Raw genomic sequence first — 23,561 nt, forward strand, 5'->3', positions numbered from 1 at the left:
TGCCAGGCCAGCGCGCTACCGCTTGAGCCACATCCCCAGCCCTACACTACATATTTTAAAACTTGAGAGAGAAGGTCAGTTGTGCTGTTAGGCTGGGATGCTGAGGGAAAGTTTGTAAATTTCAAATTTCTTGCTATGGATCCAGCCTCTACCCGCTCCAAGGCATTTTCCAGCCCTTTCGAAATTGGGGAGCCTAGAAGAGAGGGAGGTCAGGAGTGGGGAGGGTTCTAAGATGCCAGCATCTGTGTCCCCACTTCATCTTTTGACTCATAGTCCCCTACACACACACACACACACACTCTCTCTCTCTCTCTCTCTCTCTCTCTCTCTCTCTCTCTCTCTCTCCTTACGCTTGTCTTCTTTCTGAGTTTTAGTTTTGTTTAGTTTTCTTTAGTCTGGAAGAAGAGGCTTCACTGCCCCAAACCAATAGCTCCCTTACTTCCCAACCTCTAATTCCTAGATAGTGTCCCTGATTCTCCAGGCTGAGGCTCTTCCTGAGCCTAGAGAAACAGCACACATGTGATGATGACTGAGCCATCTGGACCAAGCTGGGAGGTCAAAATGAGGAGAGGGTTGAAGTATCCAGAAGCAGACAGGCCCAAACCTCTGCTTTGTCGGGCTGGGCAGTGGGCAGAGCCCCAGGGTATGTGGTCCTAGAAGTTCTCATAATGGTGGGAGAAATGAGTCCGGTCCTGCCTGTTGATGAGCTGACAAGCCTTTTCCACATTCTTGGTCATGCCAGGGGGACCACAGCTAAATACTCCAATCTTCCGAACCTATTTCAGAAGGAAGAGGTGAAGACTAGCACATTGTTCAGAGGCAAAAACAGCTCAGTGCTCACAAGGAGGGCCCGATCAGTGTTCAGCGGGATGGCTAGGTTCATGTTCATGGTGCAGGCTAGTTCCTGTTTTTTTTTTTTTTTGGTTAAAGACCAGCAAGAGCCCTTCCAGTGCTCCTGATGAAGATTTACTTTGTATCATGCATGGTGAAATGTTTGTAAATCCAGCTTGGTTTGGGTATGTGCCAGACCAGTGTTTCTAAGAAGGGCTGGGTTAATTAATGTTCAACTTGAATGGTAGCTCAGTGTCTTATTGAGGTCTAGCCCAGTATTTAAGAGAGCAGTGGCTAGCCCAGTGTTCATGGTAAAGATTAGCTATGTCCAGGATGAAGGCTGACTCAGTATTAATGGAGAAAGTATCCCTAAGGTTATGCCAAGGACTAGCTTGATTACTGAGTTCTTGCTTTAGGACAGTGAATCATGGCTTAACAGTCAGTTAAGTCCCTATTGCCAGAATCCTTCCTTTAGCATTCAGGGTGACCCCCACATCTGTCCTTTTCCATTCCATTATCCCATCCCAGGGGATAGATTCTCATCAATAGCCAACTCTCTTCCTGATACAGTAGGGGTTTGGGAGCTTTGCTCAGATCCCAGACAATAAAGGTGAATACAACCTGGATATGAGGTGGACCAACCTGTGGGTGGACCTCCTGCAGGGAGTTGAAGAAAGGCTCAAAGGGGGGGCGGCCAAAGTGGGTGACAGAGCGCAGGCCCGTGAACAGACTCCGGTTCAGCACCTTCTGGAAGTGTCGCTCACAGATGTACTGGGGAGGGAGGGATGGAGGAAGGTCACAGCCAGGCACACCAGGGTCAACTCTTTGCCCAAATGGTGGCTCACCTGGCCTGCCTGGCTGGCCCTGACCTTACCAACATGGTGGTCCTGAGATCAAACTTCTCAGCCAGCTGGGTGATGTAGATGTGCACAGACACCAGGTCCTGGCAGTCATTCTCCTCTACCTCCCTGATGATGTCAGCCAGCCACTCGAACTGCCGCTGGGTCCGTGTCACCCAGATGAAGTAGATCTGGGGGCACAAGCTGGAACTCAGGACCTCAGCTCAGGATCCCTGCATCCCAAGGTTCTCCTCATAGACAGAACTCTTCCAGCCTTAGTCAGCTTATGCCTCTTCCCAGACAGCCTGGGTTCTGAAGGTCAGAGGTGGAGTTGCCCCAAGGGATGGAGAGGTAGAAGTAAGAGGTAGCCTGGAGCCAGACAAAAGGACCCTCTGCAATTGAGTGCTGAAGGTCGGTTAAGTGGCAAGCAGCAGTCTCAGACTGAGCCTGTCCTAGCACTCCCTCCAGTGAGCCCTGCTCTGGCCAGAAGCTGCTCACCAGAGGTTTCCCAGAGGGAGAGCTTCCAGCTGAGGGTTTTTTTTTTTTTTTTTTCCACAGAGCTGCCTCAGGGAAGGCCCACCTGCCTGAAAGGAATAGGAATGAGCTCAAAGACATTCTAGTGGGGGAGCTCACTCCAGCTTCTGAGGGGTAGAAGCTGGGCTAAGAGGTGTGAGTTAAGGAGCAGAGGCAGAGCTGGCACTGAATAGAGGAAGGGAGCTGTCACTCTCTGAGTGCTGACAGCATATGGGCTGGGCTTCTGCCCTCCACATTCCCGCACCCCTGACTCACCTGCCAGGCCCAGAGAGACAAGCAGGAGCCTGCCACTGGGTCCAGCCTGGAGTGAAGAGGCCCTGTGAAGAGGGGGCCTTAGGGCTTGGGCTGTGTTCCTGGGGCCAATCCCATCCACCAGCCCTGCCTTGCCTCTCCCCCTCCTCTTCCTTTTGAGAGCTGAGTCAGTTTCACTTATGCCCTACCCCAAACATGTCCTTCCCTCTCCCAGCTAACAATGCTCCAAAGGCTGGCCTCCTTTGTAAGAAGGAATAGATTTGTTTAAGCCCTTCCAGTCCTTCTTGGAGAGAAACTCCCAGAAGCAAATCCTATGTGGATCACCCCATAATGGAGAGGAGTCCTTGGAAACCAAGCAGGAACCTGCAAGCATAGCAAACCCATTCTGTCCTTCAGGATCTGGGGATACTCTGCCACCTCCCCACCTACCATCAACCCCTGGATTCAGGCCAACTTGCCCTTGCCCATTGAATACACCAAGAACAAGGGGTCCAAGAAGAGAGTCAGGAGAGAGAAGCAAAGATGGGCCCAATGATGGAGGGAGTCGTAGCTGTGGGAAAGGGGCACTCACCTTCTTACAGAACACTTGGCAGCTGACTGATGACTTGAAGACTAGGTCTTTGAGAATGGAGGCAAAGGGGGTGACCCCAATGCCCCCTCCCACCAGCACTGACACCTCAAATTTATGCCACTCCTGGTGACCCTCTCCAAATGGTCCATCCAGGTACAGCTGTAGGGAGGGTAGTAGGTTCAAAAGGTTTTAAAGCCAGAAATGGTAAGCAAGGAAAGGCAGATAGGGTATGGAATGAGGGGAACTGGGGTGGGGGGGGCAGTTGTGGCAATATCTAGGGAAAAGGAAGGACACAGTGGGGAGTCTGGTGCTACAGGACCTAAGGGGACATGGGAACATGTGGCACATCTGGCCTGGATCTGAGCACCTTTGGGTATCTGGCACAGCTGTCACCCGTTGGGGGTGAGTAGATCTCCCTGAGGCGAGTGGTCCAGGGCCCGGCCACCCGGATATGCAGGCTGAGCGTGTCCTCATGGGGCGCAGAGGTCAGTGTGAAAGGGTGGTACTCAGTGGTCCCCAGAGCCAGGCAGGCAATCCGCACCCACTGCCCTGACTTGTACTCAAAGCCCTGAGGCCGCTGGAATTGCAGGTGGGTCACTCCTGGGGAGGGATGGAAATAAGAGGCTGCTACTCTGAGCCCAGTGATAATGTGGCCTCCAGAGTTCTCCAATTATTGTCTCAGATCTGCTTCTGGAATATGACAAGGAGGCTTCCCCTCATGAAGGTCACTCTGAAGAGAAGGTGGGGGTCAGCAAGGCAAGGGGCAGCCTGGCCTGGGCTTGTCCACTCTGTGGTGAGAGAGGCTCAGGTCCCCTGGCAGAGAGCATTTCTCACCAGATTCTTCCTACTATCACCCCCGTTCCCTGCTTCCCTTACTGGGCCAGGCCAGGAGACTGTCTGTCTCAGGATCTACCCCTGCCCTGTTGGCTGCCTCAGTGACACCAATCTGGTCCCCTAACAGCTTCCAGGCTGGTACCTGAAGGCAGCAGCTCTGCTTTCACCACGCTGATCTCCACCTTCTTCCGGCTCAGGCTCACCAGCTTGTCTCCCACATAGATAAATGCTGGGACCAGGAAGAAGATGTGGAAACGGGGCAGCTGGATCAGAGCAAAGCTGCCATGGATGATGAGCTGAAGAGAGCAAAGAGCATAGCTCAGACCTAACAATCTCCACAACAGGGTATGGTGCCAGCTCAGGCTTTAGACCCCACATCCCTCCCTGGTACAGCCAATACTGGTACACCCAATCCCACCTCACCATGCCACACTCCTTCCAGTTTCTAAAACCCAATCACTCCCAATTCCATCCTCCAAAGCATTCCATAGGAATGAGACTGTTTTCCATGTCCTTGTCACCACCCTGAACCAAACCACATCAGCTCCCACCTGGACCCACGCAGTAGCCTCCTAACTGGTCTTACCCCACTTCAAACCACTCTCTTGAAGGCAGCCAGTGTGACTTTTTGGAATGCATTTTATCATTTCCTTCTCAGCTTAGAAAGCCTTGGTGACCTTCCACTACACTCTGAGGCTCTGCAGTATTCTATATCTGCCTGCCAGTCAGTTCCCTGCCCCATTCCTCATACACAGAAAGTCCTTTCTGCTTCAGGACTTTCACTCCTGTTGTGCTGTTGCCTGGGCTAACCTTCCCCTGGCCCATGACTACCTTTATCTGTCTTTTCAGGTCTCAGTAGAAATGCCACCTTCTAGGGCCTTCCCTTGGTCCTCACCATCACATTTCCCTGCCAACTCCCTTAGAGCATTTGTCATCATCCACAGTCATCCACAATCGCTTATAGGTTTACTGTTGTTTTCCCCACTGGACTGAAGGGGTAGTGACTGTTTGCCAGTATACTCTTAGCTCCTAGCATTTTGGCTGGCACGTGGTAGGCACTCAACAACTGTTGGGGAAAAGATTTTACCCCTTTGCACTGGGAATTGAATCCAGGGGAGCTTTACCACTGAGCTACATCCTCAAGTATTTTTTATTTTTTATTTATTCATTTATTTATTTTTTATTTTTGGTAGTACTGGGGATTGAATCCAGGGAAGCTTTATCACCGAGTACATTCCCAGTTTTTTCTTTTGACAGAGAGTCTCACTAAGTTGTTGAGGGTTTCACTAAGTTACCCAGCTGACCTTGCACTTGCAATCTTCCTGCCTCAGCTTCCTGAGTAGGTGGGATTACAGGCATGCATCACCATGCCCGGTTACCCACCCCACTTTGGACACTATGAACACTAACTGGTCCCCTACTTTCCCTGAAATGACTGGCAGTTACTGTCCAGCTCTGGTCCTTTCCCTAGTAAATTTTTCTGTGGTTAGACACTATGTGTCCCCATTCTTCCCACTCACTTGCTCCTGAGTCTGGCTGGGTCAGTGTGGCTCCACATCCACTTGTCCTTAAGATCTGCTCACTGAGGGCTCACCAGCCTCACAAATGGCCAAACTCCAAGATATCCTTTCAGACCATGTCTGTTCCCATTTTTGGCAGCCTGTGGCACTACTGTCTACCACACCTCCTCGCTCCTCCCCCCATCCTCCACCACTTCTGTGACAATGCTCTACTGGTTCTCCCTCTTTGCTTCTCAGGTCACTTACTTTTCAGCTCCTCCACTGGCTCCGTTCCTTCTGCTACTCCAGTCATGGGTGTTACCCAAGCCTGGTTTCTTCATCCTCTGTTGTTTTCTGTCTGTGTTCTAGCATATATGTCATGACCTCTGAGCTGAGCCACAGCTCCTCAGCTTCAGCTGCAACCTCATGTCACTACATTGTCCTACCACCTAATGCTCTACAGCCATCCATGGCCAGACCTGTTGCTGCCTCTGAATACCCTGTCACCATTCCCACCCCCACACCTATGCTCATGCCTTTCCTTCTACCTGAGCCACTCTTGAGTTTCCACTCAGCCTTGTCACCATTTAGATGATCTCTCCTAAAGCTTTGGCCCAAGTCCAAGCTTCTCCCCCAAGTGTTCCCTAATCAGTTTAGCCCAAGTGAAACTCTCCTCCCTGAATTCCCATTCCTAATTGTTGGGAACACTTGGCTCAGCAATTAATCCTCTGTTGTGTGTTCACTCTAATCCTTTCAAGTGTGGGCACTTACCTCTGCAGCAAATCCTAAATTCTGAAGGGTAGGGGTTAGAATTTCCTCCTCTGCTGGGCCTCCCACAGGTATATGTTCAACTGAACTCTGGTCTCTCACTCAGGAATCCCTCCCCCCAGCTGAGTGTTCCCAAATTCTTGAACATTCCCCCATAAGACTAACCCTCTCTGAGCTCTTTGAACCGGCTCTGCTTTCTCCAACTTCCTCTTTCATCAAGGAGCATACACCCAGCCCCAAGGCTCCAAAGCCTTGGCTCAGTACATCCAACCAGGCTCAGTACAATGGTAGGGTGACTTCATCCTCCTGTTATACACCCCATTGTGTGTTGGTTTTCCTTTTATGCCATAAAGTGCTGAAGACCCTTGGCCGGCCAAAGGGCCTTGGTGGTAGATGGAGCACCTCTATTCTGATATGCTAGTCCCACCTGCAACAACCCAGATTAGGAGCTCAGACATTCTTCCTCAGGGCCTACTCTACATTAGGGTCCTATCTGCCCAAAGTCAAGTGGCCAACCCTGGGGTAAGTAGGAAGCAAGAAGGTGCTTTGCCCCTGACTCCACCTAGGTGAGACACTCTCAAGCTGCCTGAGTAGCCAGGTGTGGTGGCACATGCCTATAATCCCAGCAGCTCAGGAGACTGAGGCAGGAGGATAGTGAGTTCAAAGCCAGCCTCAGCAAAGGTGAGGTGCTAAGCAACTCAGTGAGAGTCTGTCTCTTAAAAAAAAAAAAAAAGAAAAGAAAAGAAAGAAAGAAAGAAAAATACAAAATAGGGCTGGGGATGTGGCAGTAGTTGAGTGTCTCCTGAGTTCAATCCCAGTACAAAAAAAAAAAAAAAAAAAAGCTGCCTGAGTAGGACTGTCCAGCAGAGCTGTCTGTGCCTTTCTGAGCCCCTGACTTTCCTGCTGGCAGTAAAGGTGGTTCTGAACCCTAGTGATGCTCACAACCCAGGAATGAATCAGAAAGGGTTCTTGGCCTTAGGAGCCAAGCTGGCCACTCTTCTGGTCTCCCCACTAGTTTAAATAAACTGCTTGATCGCCAGGAACAAGAATGTTGTCTCTACAGCTAAGAAGCAGTAGTCAAGGATACTAGGGCTCCACTCATCACTGGGAAGGTGGGATAGAGGAATAAATGAGCTACAGCTCCCAAAGAAGGCAAACAAACATCATCAGTTCTAAGAAATACCCTAAGTCAAGGTTGGGTAGTTTCCTCAGAACCGTGAAGGGCTAAGTCACAGGCAAGATGGAAACAGAACCTCCTCCCAGCTACTAGGAGGAGGCAGGTCAGACAACAGGAACCAGCCTGACCCAGGCAATGAAGCACACCCTCTTTGTCTCGTAACAAAGGAGACCCCTGTGTGTAGTTCTGCCTAGAGATAAAGAGGGTAGTCATAGGGGCTCTGGGCCCCTTGAATGCTGCTAGTCAAATCATCAACTGATGGTGACAGCTGGGACCTTGGGACTTGGTTTAACTTCTCAGTGAGGCCCTAAGGGTGCTCCTTGGGAAACTGCCTGTGTTCCTGAGGAAGGCAGGTAAGCAGAGCCACAACAAGGGACCGAGGTCAGAGTTAGCTCAGGAACCAACCAGGTGAAGCAGTCAGAGACTAGCTCAGGGGAGGGTGAAGGGAACAGGAGTAGGGAGGGAATGGGAAGGAAGTGTGATATGGGACCCAGGTTAAGGAGAGGGGATAGGTGGTATTTTAAGAATCTGTCATAACAGCAGTTCAACTGAAGTTGTTTTGAGGGAGTTTTACGGTGGCAATTATCTGGGTGGAATGGCTAATGTGCCCCAAAACAGGGTTAAAGCAAAAGTGGCAGAATGCATTTAAGTTTCACTGAAATGGTGAAGCTCTGTAAAGTGCAGATAGTCTGTCTACCCACGAGCCCAAACCAGCCACCTAAAGGAAGGAAAGACCGGGCAGAAGGGATGTGGGCATGTTTACAAGGAATGTAAATCAGCTTGGCAGGGCTGCTACTGCAAAAACCATGCCAGGAAGATCTTCCAAGGCTGCAAATGGTGTCAGCCTACTGGAGAGGCCCATACTGTAATCTCCATCTTCAAAGAGGTGTGTGGAGAAGTGAAGAGGATACTGGAAATAACTAACAGGTGGAGAACTAATGTCTCAACTCTCATTGCCTCCCTGGGAACATCCTGCTCATACCCTGCTGGCTTGGCTCACAGCCAAAAGCTCTCACCAGGATGTAGAATAAGACGTAGAGGTGGTGGGTCAGCCAGAAGCCCCGGAAGCTGCGGCGGCGGAAGTGGTGGGAGGCGAAGACATACATAATGGCTAGGACCAGGAGCAGCACGACCCCCGTGAAACCTGCAAAGTGAATAAGAGTGTGAAGGGCAAAGGAGCAGTGCCTTGCAGAGTTCTAAGGCATCCAGGATCAGGGTTCCTTCTCTGTTTCATTAACAAAAGTGGGGGTGGGAAAGCCCCAGCATCTTCCTCTGTTCTTCTCCCTCCACACCAATGATCACAGACTCTTTCATTTCAACTCTACTTATCCTCCAAAACCCTTGTCACCATGGCCATTTTCCATCTGTGTTATAACGTTTTTTTAAATGTCTGTCACTTAGCTAACTCTCAGGTCCATAATCAAAGGGTCTGGCTAGGCTAGTTCATCACTAGCCTAGTGCCTACTGCAGGGCCAGCAACACCCTATGCCTTGTATAAATATGTGCTGAATGAATGAATGCACAGGCTACTCTGGCTTTCTGGGCCAGATACTGGAAATTTCAGGCCCTGCCTCCTTGAGGTCAAGGCTTGTTCCTCATCTCTGTTCCACTCCATGTGGCTGCCATAGCACACAGCATGAGTACTGGTACCATTAATGTGTTTATGGGACCACACTGTCCCTGTTCGTCACCAGAACCCCTGGGTTTAGACCCAAGTTGGTAGGAAGCCTCTTTTTTTCATAGAGAATCCCAGGCCAGGCCAGCAGTACATGGGAGGCTAGTACCAGAGCCAGGGTAGGGGTGGGAGAACAAAGAATGGTCCCTCAGGTGATCAAGGGAGAGAGAAGCAGAAATTAGGAAGATTAGAGTCCTACAATACGGGAAAGCAAAGGTTAAGAAGGGATCTATCCAAAGCCTGTAAAAGTCCTGATTGGAGAAGAGAGCATAAACACAGCCTTATCCACCAAATCCCAGTTTGCAGGAATTAGCCAGCAACTTCTGAAGTTCAAAGCAGAGCATTTTAGGATTAAAAAAAAAATCCATGCTGTTTCACAGAGTAAAGCCAGTATAGAAAATGTGTTCCCCCAAGGAGGGAATCAGTTGAAAATACAAATAGATTCAAGAGGAGTTTGAATAAATTCACAGCTAATAGCTCTAAAATGGGTGATTAAGGGAGTTAGGAATATGCCTCTAAACAGTCCTTGTGAAGACATTTTACAAGGAGTAGTGGGCTTCTGTCTGGCTTGACAAAGAGCCTGATCCCTCTCCCATTTATCTGGGGCACAGCATTCCTCAAAGCTGCTGACACAGTAGATGTGTATATTGGAGGGAGGGGTCCATTCCCATTCCACTGAGAACTAGTCTACAGTAGGATTTTAGTTGGCCCTTACTAAGGGAGGAACTAGTCCCAGATAGGGGAGGACTGGAATGCAGAGTCAACCAAACCTCCTACTGCCCAGGAGGGTCCTCAAGGCCAGAGGGCAGAGCCTGGCTCACCTTGAGAGTGGAGTGAGTCTGGGATGCCCTGTAGCAGGTAGAACCCAGGTCAGAAATGAGAGGGCTCTCACCTGGTACAGTCTGGAAGAACCACCAATAATACTTCTGGGGGAACTCAGACCTGTGTGGAAAGGACAGCAAGAAAGAACCCTGAGAAGAGTGCTCTGGGTCTTCCAGAAGGGACCCTCCAGAGGAGGCTCCCAACCCAGCCACCAGTAAAATCTTCTGCTGGGATTGAGGGCTCATGCTGTTTATTGTCTGCCCTGGAATCTGGAAGGGGACACTCTCCTCTGGGCCAGGAGGATTTGTTTCTTTTCACTTGCAAGGACTCCCCTCTCCAACCCCCAACCCCACCTACTCACTCACCCATCATCATGGAAGAGGCCAGGAAAGAGGCATGAGAGGACACTGAGTGGACTGATGGAGAACAGGTACACATTCACCACGTGGCCTGCACTGTGTATGACTAAAATAGAGCAGACAAGGGGTGGTGAGGCCAGGGTCAGCCCAAGATGGAAAACCCCACCACATTTCAGGGGCCTGAAAGCCCTTAGGGGTCTGGTTGTCTAACCTGCAATAAATCTCATGGCCTCCCCCAAGACCTCAATGAACACAGCACATGAAGCCAAAATTACACCATTAGAAGATCATCTTTTGGTTTCTCTCACAGAGTTAAGTTTTGAAACATACAAACTGGGAGAGATATGCTATATACACTTTCTGGAGTGTAACTTGTCAGCTGGAGGCTGTGAGGTGCCCTCAATTGCGTGGGAAGAGGCACTGAGGGCAATGCGGGGCTCCTGGGATCACTTCACACCATAGCCAGGGTCAACTCCATCCTTGTGGAGGACATCCAAGATTTGCATTAGTTAAGTGCTGGTAGAAAGGAAGGGTCTTAAAGAGGAGGGGAAGCCAGTAGGGGGGCGGGAGGGCAGTAGAGAATCCCCAGAACACCCTGGCCCTGCCTGTGAGGACAATGGCTGTGGAGGCAATGAGGCGATGGAAGTCCACGGCGGCGTCGAAGGGCACGTATCGATTGAGGAAGGTCTCTCGCAGGAAGGTGATGAGGTTGCGGCACATAGTGAGCAGGATGTAGGAGTACATGAAGGAGATGCTGGCTGCCGTGCCCCGCGACAGGATGATGCCCACTCGGGTGGTGTCCGTGATACCCATGTGGTGTGCTGCAAAGGCGTAGTCTGCGGATGGAGAAGAGTGCGGCCGACAGGGAGCGGTTAGGGAGGTCATCAACCACAGGCCCTGGGCCGCTGCCACTCACCACGGGGCGGGCCGGCCAGAAGTCTTCATTCTAGCAGGCCCCACCCAACTGGTTGCCTTCGCCCAGGGCAGGCCCCACCCCAAGGCTGTCAAACCCAAGGCCCCGCCCCAGGGGTTGTCTGTCACTCACAACAGGCCCCACCTTCAAGGCCATCATTTATCACCAGCCCTTTTCCCAGGCTGGCCATCACTCACAGTAGGCCCTCTCCAGGAAAAGCGCCCAGGCGATGGCGTAGAACACTGCCACGCAGCCGATGTGGCGTCGGTAGTTCTCGATGAAGCGCTTGAACTGCTGCACTGTCTGGTGGCGACGGCTGCGTTGAAATTTCTCTCGGTGAGCCTCGGTGAACAGCAAGGGCTGGAATGACGTTACCCTGGAAGACAGGGAGCCTTAGTCCTTGGCCCCATCTGACTGAATGCTAGTGGGGCTCCCCCTTCCCCAAGGGGAGCCTCCAAGCGGCAAGGGAACAGCTCCACTCCCACTTCCCAGTAATGGGTGTCCAGTGACACACAGAAGCAGACGTCAGATCCCAAAGGTTCTAGCGTGCTCTGCCTGTCAGTGGACGGCCAAGTCATTTCATCTTCCCCGGTGTCCCCTCACACTCAGACAGCTCCCTCCCCAGTCTGTAGCTCCAGTTCCCACAGGTCACCCACAGTCAGCCTTTAGTGGAGGTTCAAGAAAACTTTCTCCATGAAGGTTTCTCTGACCTCCCGGGCAGACGTGAGACCTTCCTTGACCTCTGAAGCCCCTGCTCTTACCACCATTATACCATTCAGCAGGACATTGTATTTATCAGTGGACCAGATTATCTCATCAGACTATGACACTCTTGGACAGGGATTATTTATCTGCTTGCACCCCTAGCCTTGAGCACAGTGCCTGGTACCAAGTAATAGATGTTTTTGTATGTATATAACATGTTGAGGAGGCAGATGGACTGCCTGGGCTTAAGAGGAAGAGCAGGCATACTTCTTGCCAAACCTCCGGCGAATCTCCTGGGGAGGGTCTGTGTCCATTGGGCACTGCAGTTTCTGTGGTGTCAATTCAGTCTCCATGTTGTTGCGGGAACAGCGAGCACCAACTCTGGGAGAGGGACTAGGAAGGAATGGCAAGTAATAGGACCTTGGCCACCACAGCCATTGGATTTCTGAAGCTCCTGTCCCGCCTCCAAATCCATTGTGTCCAGGAAGGATCAGAGTACTCAGTGATGAGGCAACAGGATTCCCATGGAAACCCAGAGAGAGAATGAGCTGGAGGTCCCACCTGAGAACTCTGCATATGCCTGTGCCCTGCACAAGGGTGTCTGGCCCAGGAAGCAAGGGAGTGCTAAAATCAGTAGGCTCTCTGCTTTCCCTGGTACAGGACTGGGTCCACTTGGAGTAAGGGTTGCCTTTTTTCTAATTTGTATGAAGGTGCTACATAGTGGTGTCTCCAATCCCAGCCATTCTGGGGAGAGAAATGGCAACTCCTCAACACTTCCCTTCAACATTCCCAGATGGAGGCTCACCAGATCTTCTCCTGGCTGATGTAGGAGGCTCGCCGGCAGAGGTCCTTGATAACTTCAGGTACCTCCACACCTACAATGGAGAGGCAGGCCAGTGAGCAGCTTAGAGCCGAGTCCAAGAGGGTCTGGCTCAATGGACAGCAACCCCATCTTCCCATGTTCAGACACCGTAGCGGGTCCCTGTCCAGTGGAGGCCCTGCCTCCAGTAGATTCAGCCCTTGTCCACAATGGAAGCTGGACCCAACCGTAGGTGGGCAGAAAGAAGAAAGACCTGAAACTAAGTTGGCCAAGCAGGCTTCCCTGAGAGTAGGTCACCTTCAGTCCCACTCCTGGGGGTAGAGTTCAGAAACTGTATGTAACCTGCCTGCTAAGACCATTCTGCCACAAAAACTCTGCTTAGGGCCCTTCTGCTTAAACTCTTCCAAGAGTTAAGTGTAGAATTTAGGTGATAGGTATATGGGAACTTACTCTAAAATTCTTTCTACTTTTCTTTTGAAAATGTTCATAATAAAATATTGGAGGAAACCCTCCCAGGGGCCACCCCATTGTTTCCGTCTGGGTTGAGTGCTGAGGGTGGAGCAAGACTGAGCTGCAGATCCAGGTTCTTAGGGGAGTCCCTGAATCTCCAGGTTACTTTCAAGTGTTGCACCAACCCTGAAGATGACTCTCATCTGTAGCTAAGGCCAAAAGTAAGAAAGCTGATTTAAATGAAATCTGAGTGTTTAAAACAAAGTATAGCTTTCTATACTCTCAAATGGTTCAGCAAATAGTTGATGTGGCAAACAGCAAGCAATGGCAAATCTAGGTGAAAGGTGAAGAGCTGTCTGTACTGTTCTTGTTCCTTTCTATTGTTTAATTTTTTTTTAAATAAAATGTGGAGGAAAATATAAAATAGGGCTGGGAATGTGGCTCAGTAGTCAAGTGCCCCTGAGTTCAATCCCCAGTACCACCCTAAAATAAAACAAAATGTGGAGGAAACAATAAAGCATAACAATGATTAAAAGCCAATCAAGACAAGACAATACACAATGCTAGCTTTCAACTTAAACCTCATCAGTCCACAAGCCTGTTCCTATCAGGGATGAATGTCCCTGGGATTCTGTGGCTTTGTTCAGTTTCAGGCACCCTCCTTGTCTCCGCCCTCAGGCCCAAGTACCCGCTACCCTACTTGCTTGGGAATGGTGGAAAGATGAAGAATCAGGAGTGTTAGTCCCACACCCCCACCCCCACCCCGTGCACCAGGTATCAATTCCCTTTACTCTAGGATCAGGGGAAGCCCTACCCAGAAGTTCATCTGTATTCTGTCTAACTTGCTCCTGTCCCCCATGGAGGCTGCCCTGCCCTCCTCTTGTCATAATTCCAGGAGGACCTGGGTTTGGTCTGAATGTAATGTGCCCCAGTGAGACTCTCAAGCTAAGAAAACACTGTAACAGCTCAGAGCAGGCCACAGACTTCCCTGCCTGCTACCTGGCCCCTTCCTTACTCTTTCTAGCCTCTGCCCACTTGAGTCAGAGCAGTAGAGAAGGAATTAGGCAGAAGGACAATAGAACTAGGTCTTGAGGCACTCAGCAAACATTTCCTGAGCACTTAACCTAAGGACATAGTGGCAAAAAATCTAAGAAACACCACCCTACCACCCACAACCAGACACCTCAGTTGAGGGGAACATGTCCTGGCCCAGCTACGGCTATAACAAGGAAACACTGTCTCTTCCCTGCCCTGGGCTCAGGGGGCTTTGGTAGGGAGCCAGGGGAAACAGAGTTCCAGCCATTTCCCACCCATCCTGACCCTACCCACACCACCAGCAAGGCTGCATCGTGACTTCCAACATTTTCATGTACTTTTACCTTCTTAGGCCACTTTCCACACAAAAACAAAAAATAAATTTTATACTTGTGTTGGTATTAAAAAATATAATCCAGGCTGGACACATTATAATACATTCATTATTATAGTCACCTTTTCTTCTGATTTCAAAAGAAATGAAAGCAATTTTGTGAACTTCCAAAAGTATGTGGACATTGTGCCTAAGAGATAAGGCAGCCCCACCTTCCAGGCAGCCCCACCTTTGACGCAGAGCTGTGTGAAGCGGAGCTCGCTGTCATGATCCCGCAGCATGAAGTGGAAGTCTTCCCATGTCAGTTCCTCTTTGTCCTGGAAGCCTGACTCCCGGAACATGGACTCTACCACCTCAGCCAGCTGGGCCTTGGACAGGCAGTTGTTGGAGATCTCAATGAAGGACCTGGAGTTGGGGGAAGGGCACCATCAGGCCCAAACACAGGGGCCTGCTGACCATCCCACCAGGCCTTCAACACCTATATGATGGGGCCCCAGTTGGCTGAAGCCCAAATGCCCTAAAAGTCATAATACACTCTGGTTTCAGGAGTAAGAAGTAGGTCCCTACTTACCCTTTACCTTTGTGCTCTCCCTTTCATGTCCCCTCCTTCCCCTGGCAGTCCTGCCCCAGCTTACTCTTTTGACTATCCCAGAGGACCAACCTCAGCATCCTGATGAACTCCTCCTTGGAAATGAGGCCATTCCCATCAAAGTCATACATGCGGAACATAAGGCGAGACTTCTCCTCAGGGGAGCCTGGGAGAAGGATTTCATGAGGAGGGCTGTGGCCCATCTGCCTAAACCCCCAGGCCAGGCAGAGGGGCCATACACTGGTGTAATGACCCACTGTTGGACACGGTAAGGGTCACTCTGCTTCTTAACTGGCATCTGGGCATTCCTAGGTGTGACCATGGCTGGAGACCTGGTCCCAGTGCTCCTCACTTGGAACAGGTCAGCCACATTCCAGTCTCTGTCTAGTCTCTCCTATCTGAACAATCATTTTTCCTCCCTCACCTTTCATGAAGACCACCAGGATGTCCAGGAACTCCCGAAAGGACAGGTAGCCATTGCCATCCTTGTCAGCCAGAGAGAACATGGACTCCACAAACATGTCCTGGGGCTTGAGGCCCAGGGACTCGGCAAACTCAGCCCTGCTCAGCTCACAGGTCAGAGCCTCCCGAACCTTCTGGGATGAGTCCAGGGGCAGGGTCCCTGCATCTGCCTGGTCGATGTCCAGCACCTGCACTTGGGCAGCAAACAGAGGGAGGGAGAGAAGGAGACAAGGCTTCCTTGACCTGAAGGAATTTATCCAGCATGCCTCCAGAAGCAGCCCTGTGAGTGGTCCATGGGGCCATGTTTGTTCTATGGAGTCCTGGACCTCTGCCTTCTATGATTACACACCTGACCCAAGCTGGCCATTTGGCATTGGAACTAAGAGGTTCCAGATATGTCTTGTCCTGAGCACAAGAAAGTTCAGAAGACGTGGACTACCCTTTTCTTCCACGTGCTCTGAGACAGGGTAAAGTAGAGACACAGAGAAAACTGAGGCAGCCTGAGAGAGGAGTGACCTTGTTTTTGACAGTTTTCCTTTTCCCAGGCCTTCCAGGCCAGGTTGAAGTCCTCCCTGTAGAATTATTCCCAAGACAACCTGGATCCTCAGGGACAACTGTTCCTTTATATGAGTTTCTCTTACATCTAAAAGAGTTGTAACTAGGACAAGGGTTCACCTGGGTTTGGGAAAGGGAAATTCTCCTTACATGCCATCTCCAGCCTACCCATGGATTGCCCCAGTAGGAAAACAGACAGTAAGGGAAACAGGCATGCCACAGGCCACAGTACCTGTCTTTCCTGCCTATCAAATAGGCTGCTTAGATCAAGTCTGGTTGTGGTTCTGTAAGGCAAACATTGCAGCTTCAAACAAGATACTTTAGTGGAAGGAGCCCAGAGCTGAAGGCAAGAGACCTGGGTTCATGTGCTAACTCTGCCACCTGTTTGCTGCATGACCCCAGGCAAGTCTCTTCAGTTGTCTGAGATTCATTTCCTCACCTGCCCTACTTATCTCACAGGGTTATTATGAGAATCAACAAGAGAGGGTGTGTGGAAAGTATTTGGAAAGCCGAAAGTACTGTGCAGCTATCAGGGATTGTCAGCCACCTCCAGGGAGATAGCAGTCCTCCCACCTCCCAGCACAGGGGGTTCCCATAGCTTGATGGATCCTGGACTGAGTGGAGGTGCCTAGGTCCCACTTTGGCCCTGGCAAGGAGTCCCCTACCTGAGGGTCCCTCGGTTCTTGTGCCTACTCAATGTTTAACTTGTTTGAGAGTTAAATTTGCCATAGGGTAAATGTTCATTAAATGGTAGCTTCCCACAAGAATCCTCTCCCCCAAAATGTTTGTTTTTTTCTCAAACATTAATATTTTGCCCTTCTGTGGAGCACCTTTGCATATACCTTCTGGCCCTTTCTTCTGAGCCAACACTCTTCCATCTTTTAGTTCTTGCTAAATCTCATTTCCATCATGACCTTATACTGAAGGCTTGCTATATTTTCTGAACTCCCAGACCCTGTATTTATTGGATGACTTTATTTATTTATTTATTTATTTTGCAGTAATGGAGATTGAACCCAGAGGTGCCCTACCACTGGGCTACACTCCAGTACATTTTTTTTTTTTTTTTTAGACAGGGTCTTGCTAAGTTGCTTAGGCTGACCTTGAATTTATGATCCTACTGTCTCAACCTCCTGAGTAGCTGGGATTACAGGTGTGCATCACTACAACTGGCTCCTGGATCACTTTTGTAGCCTTCATCCTTTACCAGTTATCTTCCTTTCTATGCATATCTCATCTTCCCAGTAGAATGATAAACTTCAATGAAGGAACCATGCTGAATTTACCTTATATTCCCCATGTTTCTCTACTCCTCTGATCCAAGGCTGACTATATTTTTATTTATTTATTTTGGTATCAGATATGGACTTCAGTCTTTGAATTTTACATCCTCTCTTCTTTCTTAGATCCTCTCACTATCTCTCAGAAGTTTGAAAGTTAGACATTAATACTCCTAGAGCGCCTTGGCAGCTGTGCTCCCTATGGATGAGTGAATCACAACTCTCAGGGGCCCACACTGCCTGTCTTGCTCTGCCTCATTCCTGGGCTTTGCTCCCTGGAGTCTTACAGCTGAGGACAAGATTCCAGTGGTGGCAGTAACACCTCCTTGCAGTAAAGTCTGGTGACTTGCCCCAAATTTTAACAGTTGATTGTCATTTGAGAACTCAGAATTGTTGACTTTCCCTGGAGCTACACCATGACCTCGTGCAGGTAAGGATGCTACCACAAGTACACAGTCACATGGACAGATCTGATCCCATGTACACACCTGGGAGAAAAGGTGCCTGAAAAAGGTCTCTAAGAGATGGCTCCGCTGTTCCCGTGTCACAGCTGCCCTCATCAGCTCCTGCTCCCGCAGCTCCCACTCCTGGAAGCTCAACCCATTCTCCTTCAGAGCTGCCCGTAGGTTTTCTACCAGCGCTTGCCGCTCTTCCTCTAGGTCAAACAGCAGCACCTATGGGACCAGCGAGTGAGAATAACCATTTGTAAAGGCCTCTTGAAGTTAGACGTTTTACATGGATTATGTCAGAGGGGCTACAGACATACCCTTACAAAAGAGATATCTCATATCTCTTTTTTACAGAGGAGAATATGGGCTCAAGTGGCTTGCTTACAGGTGCAGAGTGAGTTCAAAAGCATTTGTACAGCCAGGTGTGGTGGCACACACCTCCCAGTGGCTCAGGAGGCTGAGGCAGGAGGATCAAGAGTTCAAAGCCAGCCTCAGCAACAGGGAGGCACTAAGCAACTCAGTGAGACCCTATCTCTAAATAAAATACAAAAAAGGGCTGGGGATGTGGCTCAGTGTTTGAGTGCCACTGGGTTCAATCCCTGGTACCAAAAAAAAAAAAAATTGTACAAAGTCACTATTCCCTCAATTCCATGCTGAAGAAGTGAGGGGAAGACAGGGAGACCAGAGGATAGAGGGGACCATAAGCCAGGCAGAGTCACAGCCCATGTTCAGCCTCCAATTTAGCTTCCCTCCAAAATATCTACAAGTTCACTAGATCCTGAAATAAGGGAATAGGGAAGAAGGCTCAGCCTCTTCCAAGGATTCCCAGCTAAGATCTGTGAGGACATCCTTAGAAAAGGAGGAAGCTAACTGTGGCTGCAAGAGTGAGAAGAGTAAACCCCGTCATTCAGCAGGCGCAAAGCAGGATAAATGTGCTCAGGTTTACCTGTTAGTTACTATAGCCTGGGACTAGAGGCTAGCAGCCCTACCTCCTGGCCCAGTGCTTCTTCCCCTCCATCTGACTGCTTCCTTTGCTATGGCTTTGGACAAGCAGGCAGGGGCCACCTGGGCCATACCAGGTCATACTCCTTGGGGATCTTGAGCAGCAGGGTACGACGACCACGGTTGTTGGACAGGATGAGGTTGACCTTCTGCGGAGGCCGAAGCTGGATTGTCCTGAGCACAGTGAGGCTGCCATCTAATACTCGCATCTGTCCAGGCTGTAAGTGCACAAGCACAGGCCGGCAGGGCTCCTTGCGGCCTTGCCATTCCAAAGCTGAGGACAAGAGATGGGGCCGGGTCAGCTGGGTTTGGATCAGCTGGGTGCACCAGAGGCACATTGGGAGGAAGAAGGCCAGCTCAAGGCTGGTTACAGCAAGGCCTCCACAGCTTCCTGTCCCCTTCCTGGGCACTGAGAGTCATCCCCTCTCCAACAGTACTACTGTGCCTCTAGCCCAGGAGGAGAATAGTGAATACAATTTCCTAGTGTTAACTATTTGCTCAGCAGAGTACTTTACATGAACTATTTCATTTCATTACAATCCTTTAAGGTAGGTGTTATTATTATTTCTTTTAAGAAAAAATAGGCTTAGAGACATTAAAACATCTGCCTAAGGTCCAATAATCAGCCTATAGTGGTAGAACAAAGATTCTAATGCCAGTCTGACACCAGACCTTCATTAGTCACTGCTTTGTTGCCTATAATTCCAGTATGAGATGCCACAAAGCAGCAGTTCTCAGGGATTTGTGAGTCATAGTAACCTGTAAAATCTAGGCAGAGTCCTACACCTTTTTCATGAGTCTATCACATTCTCTTCACTGGGATCACTGGGAGGAGCTATGGAGGTTGGAGGACTGCAGGTCCTTTCACCTAATGCCACTGTGGTTTTCCCCATTTGATCTGGCCTGGCCTACAGCCCTAGAAGAGGGAGGCCTTTTCCAGGGATAGAGATGGGGACTGCAGTTCTGAGTCATGTCCTCCCCTCCACCATCCTGGCCAGCCCCAGACCTACCTTCCACACCCCCCACAAGTTTCTCTGACATGATGCTCTGGCGTTCCTGGCCTTGAAGCCTCTTGAAATTTCTCATCCTGAGACGGGCAACAATCCAGGCGCTGAGCAGGCTCACTGGGAAGGTGGAGATAATAGGTGTTAAGGGAAGGTGAGGCTCTGAGAAGATGGAAGTGGCTCCCTTGCCATCTCCTTTCTTTGGCAAAACCTCTTGCTTTCCCTACTCCTGAATCTACTGATCAATTGTTTCAAACTGTGCAGCTCTGTGGGAAGAACTGCTTTGCATCTTCTGGTAAGCTTTGGGTAGCTTCCAAGATTCATGTCCAGCCTTCCCAGCTTCCTCCACTCACGTCCCTTCCCAGTCAGTGACAAAGCTGAGTCCTCAAGCCACAGGTAGACCCACCATGCCAGACTGCTGGTCCACCCAGACATAGCCTTGCCAAAGACTAAGTCCCAAGCCCTTGCCCAGCAACTCCATCTGTCCCAGCTCTGGTTCTGAAAGGAAGTTGACTTCTGACAGTTCTCCAGGCCCAGACTTCTGCAAACAAGTGAGGGTTGTGAACTTCCCCAGGTTTCTGACCAAGTTGAGCCCTGGTGAGTTGCAGGGGTCATGGATCCCAGGAGAAAGGGAGGCAAATCTCCCTGGAGCCAACTTATCAGCAGCTTAGACACTTCTTGTGTCCCTTCCCCTAATATTTCCTTCACCTGCCCAGGGGGACTCTGTATGATTCGTTGTCACAGATAGAACCACCGTGAATCATTCCCCAGCCTCAAACTGCCCACTCATCACTTTTACCTAAGGGGAAGCAGCAGAGGGTCCCAATGGTGAGCCCAAAGCCAAATCCACTGCCCTCAAAATAGTCCCGGATGATGAGGGGGACGCAAGCTGGCAGGCCCTCCATGTTGAGCTGTCTTGGCTGTGGACAGGGGTCTCCTGGGGAGGCAGAGGGAGTCAGTCCTGGGTGTTGGGCCACAGGCTCTGAAACAGGATCACTGAGAAAGGTAGGGAGGCAGAAAGGGAGCGAGGGTGTTCTGGGTAGCAGAGAAGAAGGGGCTTCTTAACCTGTCCATGGTAGCAAGGTTGTCACATTTGCCTACTTGAGTAACAAGTGGGGTAGAAAGTGAACCTCTATCTCTTCCTATATGCTTGCTTGCTCTTTCTCCTCTCTCTCTTCTCTCTCTCTCTCTCTCTCTCTCTCTCTCTCTCTCTCTCACACACACACACACACACACACACACACGTGCACACACACACAGCACTTCCCTCATCACTGTCATGAGCAGGAAATCCTCACTGCACTTGGCCTTCCTAATGCTTCACTCAGCTTCAGCCCCTTCCCAAGTGAATGTGAGTCTCCTCACCAGGTCTCCAGGGCATTCAGTTCTTCCTTCATTCAGATCCTTTCCTGAAGGAACCCACACATCTGTACATGGTAGCCCTGGCACCCGGAACCAAAGTTCCCAAGGGCAGAACTATAATCACTGCCTACTTGGATCTGCTGCCCAGGCATACTATGCCAAGCCCACAACCGAGGAGAGACAGGCTCCAGACCCAGCACCCCTCCAGCCCCTTGGGCACTCACCTGCAAGCCAGTAAAAGACATTGGACTGCAGGGCACTGGGGTCCACATTGGTGATGGCCACTAGAATGTCCCTTAGGGAAGTGTTTCTGATCTCTGCAATCTCTCTCTCAGAAAACAGCCTGAGGGTGGGAGAAGTGGAGAGCTGTGGTGATGGGAAAGAGATGCAGGCCCCAAGCCTAGGGACCTGAGGAGGAAAGAGACTCAGAGTGGCTGGGGAGGGGGTAACAGGAGGGTCTGGAATCAATGTGGGTTGCCTAAGGCCAGATAGAGGGTCTGGAGCCCAGACCAAGGTAAGTCTGAGGCGAAGGCCTTACCCATTCCTGGTATTTTCAAACCAGTAGCGGTCTCCATCCCGTAGCCGCACAAACTGGTCAAGGATGATGGTGCTGAAGAGGGGTCCAGGGTCCCCATGACTCTCCAGGAGCCCCCCTGGCAGCAGCTCCAGCCGAGACAGGTCCTGGTTGTACAGGGCAGCTGTAGCCTCCAACACCTGGAACCAAATAGGGGCAGGAGTATGTGAGAGGACCGGGCACTCAGCCTTGGGCAAAGAAGTGGCTCCCAGGGATTAGCCCCAGGAATAATAATAATAAATGACAGTAACAATAACTCACTCCTCCAAAGTGCTTATTATGCTCCAGGCACTGCTCTGAGTGCTTTGCATAAGTTAACTCATTTATGAGAAACTCACAGCTGCCTGTTGTATGAAACTGGTATAAAACAGAGAGTCAACCCCCTACATAATTTGTTCTTTAAAAGGTGTGAATGTTCAAAAGGCAAAATTAGAATGTACAAAGTTGAATGATAGAATGATGTCATAAAAGGTTTCTATTTTTTGGAGCAAAAAAAAAAAGTTTGTTTTTTTTTTAAAAATCAAATCCCTAACAGTATGCTGCTTTCCAGAGACAGTCTTCAACAATATATCCTCAACATTTTATACCTGATTTTTTTCTTCAGTTCTTTTCTTCACAAGGTAAATAAGCACCTGTCCAGATTAGTTCCAAGGAGACCCAGTGGGAGCCAAAGATTTGCTCCTTTGGGCATTCCAATCCAAGGTAAGTCTGAGGTGAAGGCCTTACCCATTCCTGGTATTTTCAAATTATATATCCATAGATATTATAAAGTTTGTGGGCGCCATGAGCACATCAGTTCTTTATGGGCCTTCCAATTCTCTTCTTTCCAACAACTTTATGAATTAGCAAGCTTAAAGTTCAGTAAAAGAGGCAACTGTAGAAACACTGCTGTGCCAAGACAGTTAGGCAGCCAAAGCTGGTAGGTTGGCCCAGGCAACACCACTTGCCCAGGTGATAGCTCAGGAAGTGAGAGCTGATTCCCAAAAGGCAGCTGGGGTATGAGTACAGAAAAGCACAGCTTGTTTCTAAGTAAAGGACTTTCTATTCCCACTTGGGGGGTGTTGGGAAGAGAAAAGGAGGTAATGTCTACTAAGTGCCTGGGATGCAGTATATGCTCAATAAACATTTGCTGGATCTGAGAATTCTGAGTCAAAAGCCAGTCAGTCCTGCTGCTCTGATAATCTCCATCCTGGTGTGTGAGATTGGGAAAAGTGACCTGGGAAAGCCGGTCCCTCTCACCAGGTGCTTATCTCTGATACCCTCATCTCACTACCCATTTCATATCTGGGAATGATGTGCCTTGGTCCTCCCATCCCACCCTCTGGGTCCTGACCCCTCCTCACAGTGCCATCGCTCTGGGAGAGTGCAGGGTTGATGTCCTTCCAGTGGGAAATGGGAGGCAGGCCCAGTGCTGCCCTGGCCTTGGTGTAAGAGGGGAGGCCCAGATCCCGGCCCCGTTGCAGGCAGCTGGCCAGGTAGTCTGTGCGGGAAAACTTCAGTGGCCCAGGCCAGAAATCTGGGAATGAAAGACCAGAGGGTTAGAGGGAACTCAGGGCCAACCAATGTGGCCTCTAGCCCAGATTACTCCAGTCAACTCCAGGAGAACTTGAACCAAGCAGAGGGAGAGTCAGAAGCTCTCTCAGCAGTAACTGTGCTGCAGGCTCCCAGCTCTGGACCCCTCCCTTCCTCGCTCTAGAGATCCAGTCTAACTCAGATCCCACAGCCTGTGGGGACAGCCGCAGGCTTACCTCGCACATCCTCAACTACCACATGGTCCTCTTTCTCAGCAATTTGGGAGGCCATGCCCAACAGCAGCGCGTCCACATCTTCAGCACTTTGTAGATTTGGGTTCTTTGGGGATGGGAG

At 50.1% G+C, this 23,561-nt stretch overlaps 1 protein-coding gene across 1 annotated transcript in view; it reads right to left on the reverse strand.

Annotated features, from left to right (window-relative positions):
* Positions 1–47: 47 nt before the first annotated feature.
* The window catches only part of DUOX1 (dual oxidase 1), a 32,958-nt gene continuing 9,444 nt past the window's right edge, over positions 48–23,561 (reverse strand). Inside the window, exons 11-34 of the mRNA XM_081293601.1 lie at positions 23,444–23,546; positions 23,039–23,211; positions 21,660–21,835; positions 21,346–21,464; positions 20,559–20,696; positions 19,766–19,879; positions 18,830–19,029; positions 17,793–17,978; positions 15,432–15,657; positions 15,080–15,173; positions 14,648–14,823; positions 12,585–12,654; positions 12,047–12,172; positions 11,272–11,450; positions 10,767–10,997; positions 10,168–10,267; positions 9,873–9,922; positions 8,322–8,449; positions 4,004–4,157; positions 3,395–3,627; positions 3,028–3,186; positions 1,706–1,861; positions 1,474–1,602; positions 48–776 (exon numbers count right to left, since the gene is read on the reverse strand). Coding sequence (XP_081149727.1) covers positions 654–776; positions 1,474–1,602; positions 1,706–1,861; positions 3,028–3,186; positions 3,395–3,627; positions 4,004–4,157; positions 8,322–8,449; positions 9,873–9,922; positions 10,168–10,267; positions 10,767–10,997; positions 11,272–11,450; positions 12,047–12,172; positions 12,585–12,654; positions 14,648–14,823; positions 15,080–15,173; positions 15,432–15,657; positions 17,793–17,978; positions 18,830–19,029; positions 19,766–19,879; positions 20,559–20,696; positions 21,346–21,464; positions 21,660–21,835; positions 23,039–23,211; positions 23,444–23,546 — 3,543 coding nt within the window. The 3' untranslated portion in view covers positions 48–653. The remainder of the gene's footprint in view (positions 777–1,473; positions 1,603–1,705; positions 1,862–3,027; positions 3,187–3,394; positions 3,628–4,003; positions 4,158–8,321; positions 8,450–9,872; positions 9,923–10,167; positions 10,268–10,766; positions 10,998–11,271; positions 11,451–12,046; positions 12,173–12,584; positions 12,655–14,647; positions 14,824–15,079; positions 15,174–15,431; positions 15,658–17,792; positions 17,979–18,829; positions 19,030–19,765; positions 19,880–20,558; positions 20,697–21,345; positions 21,465–21,659; positions 21,836–23,038; positions 23,212–23,443; positions 23,547–23,561) is intronic.

This window comes from Spermophilus citellus (genome assembly GCF_964194105.1).
Source record: "Spermophilus citellus genome assembly, chromosome: 4".
Lineage (NCBI taxonomy): Eukaryota > Metazoa > Chordata > Mammalia > Rodentia > Sciuridae > Spermophilus > Spermophilus citellus.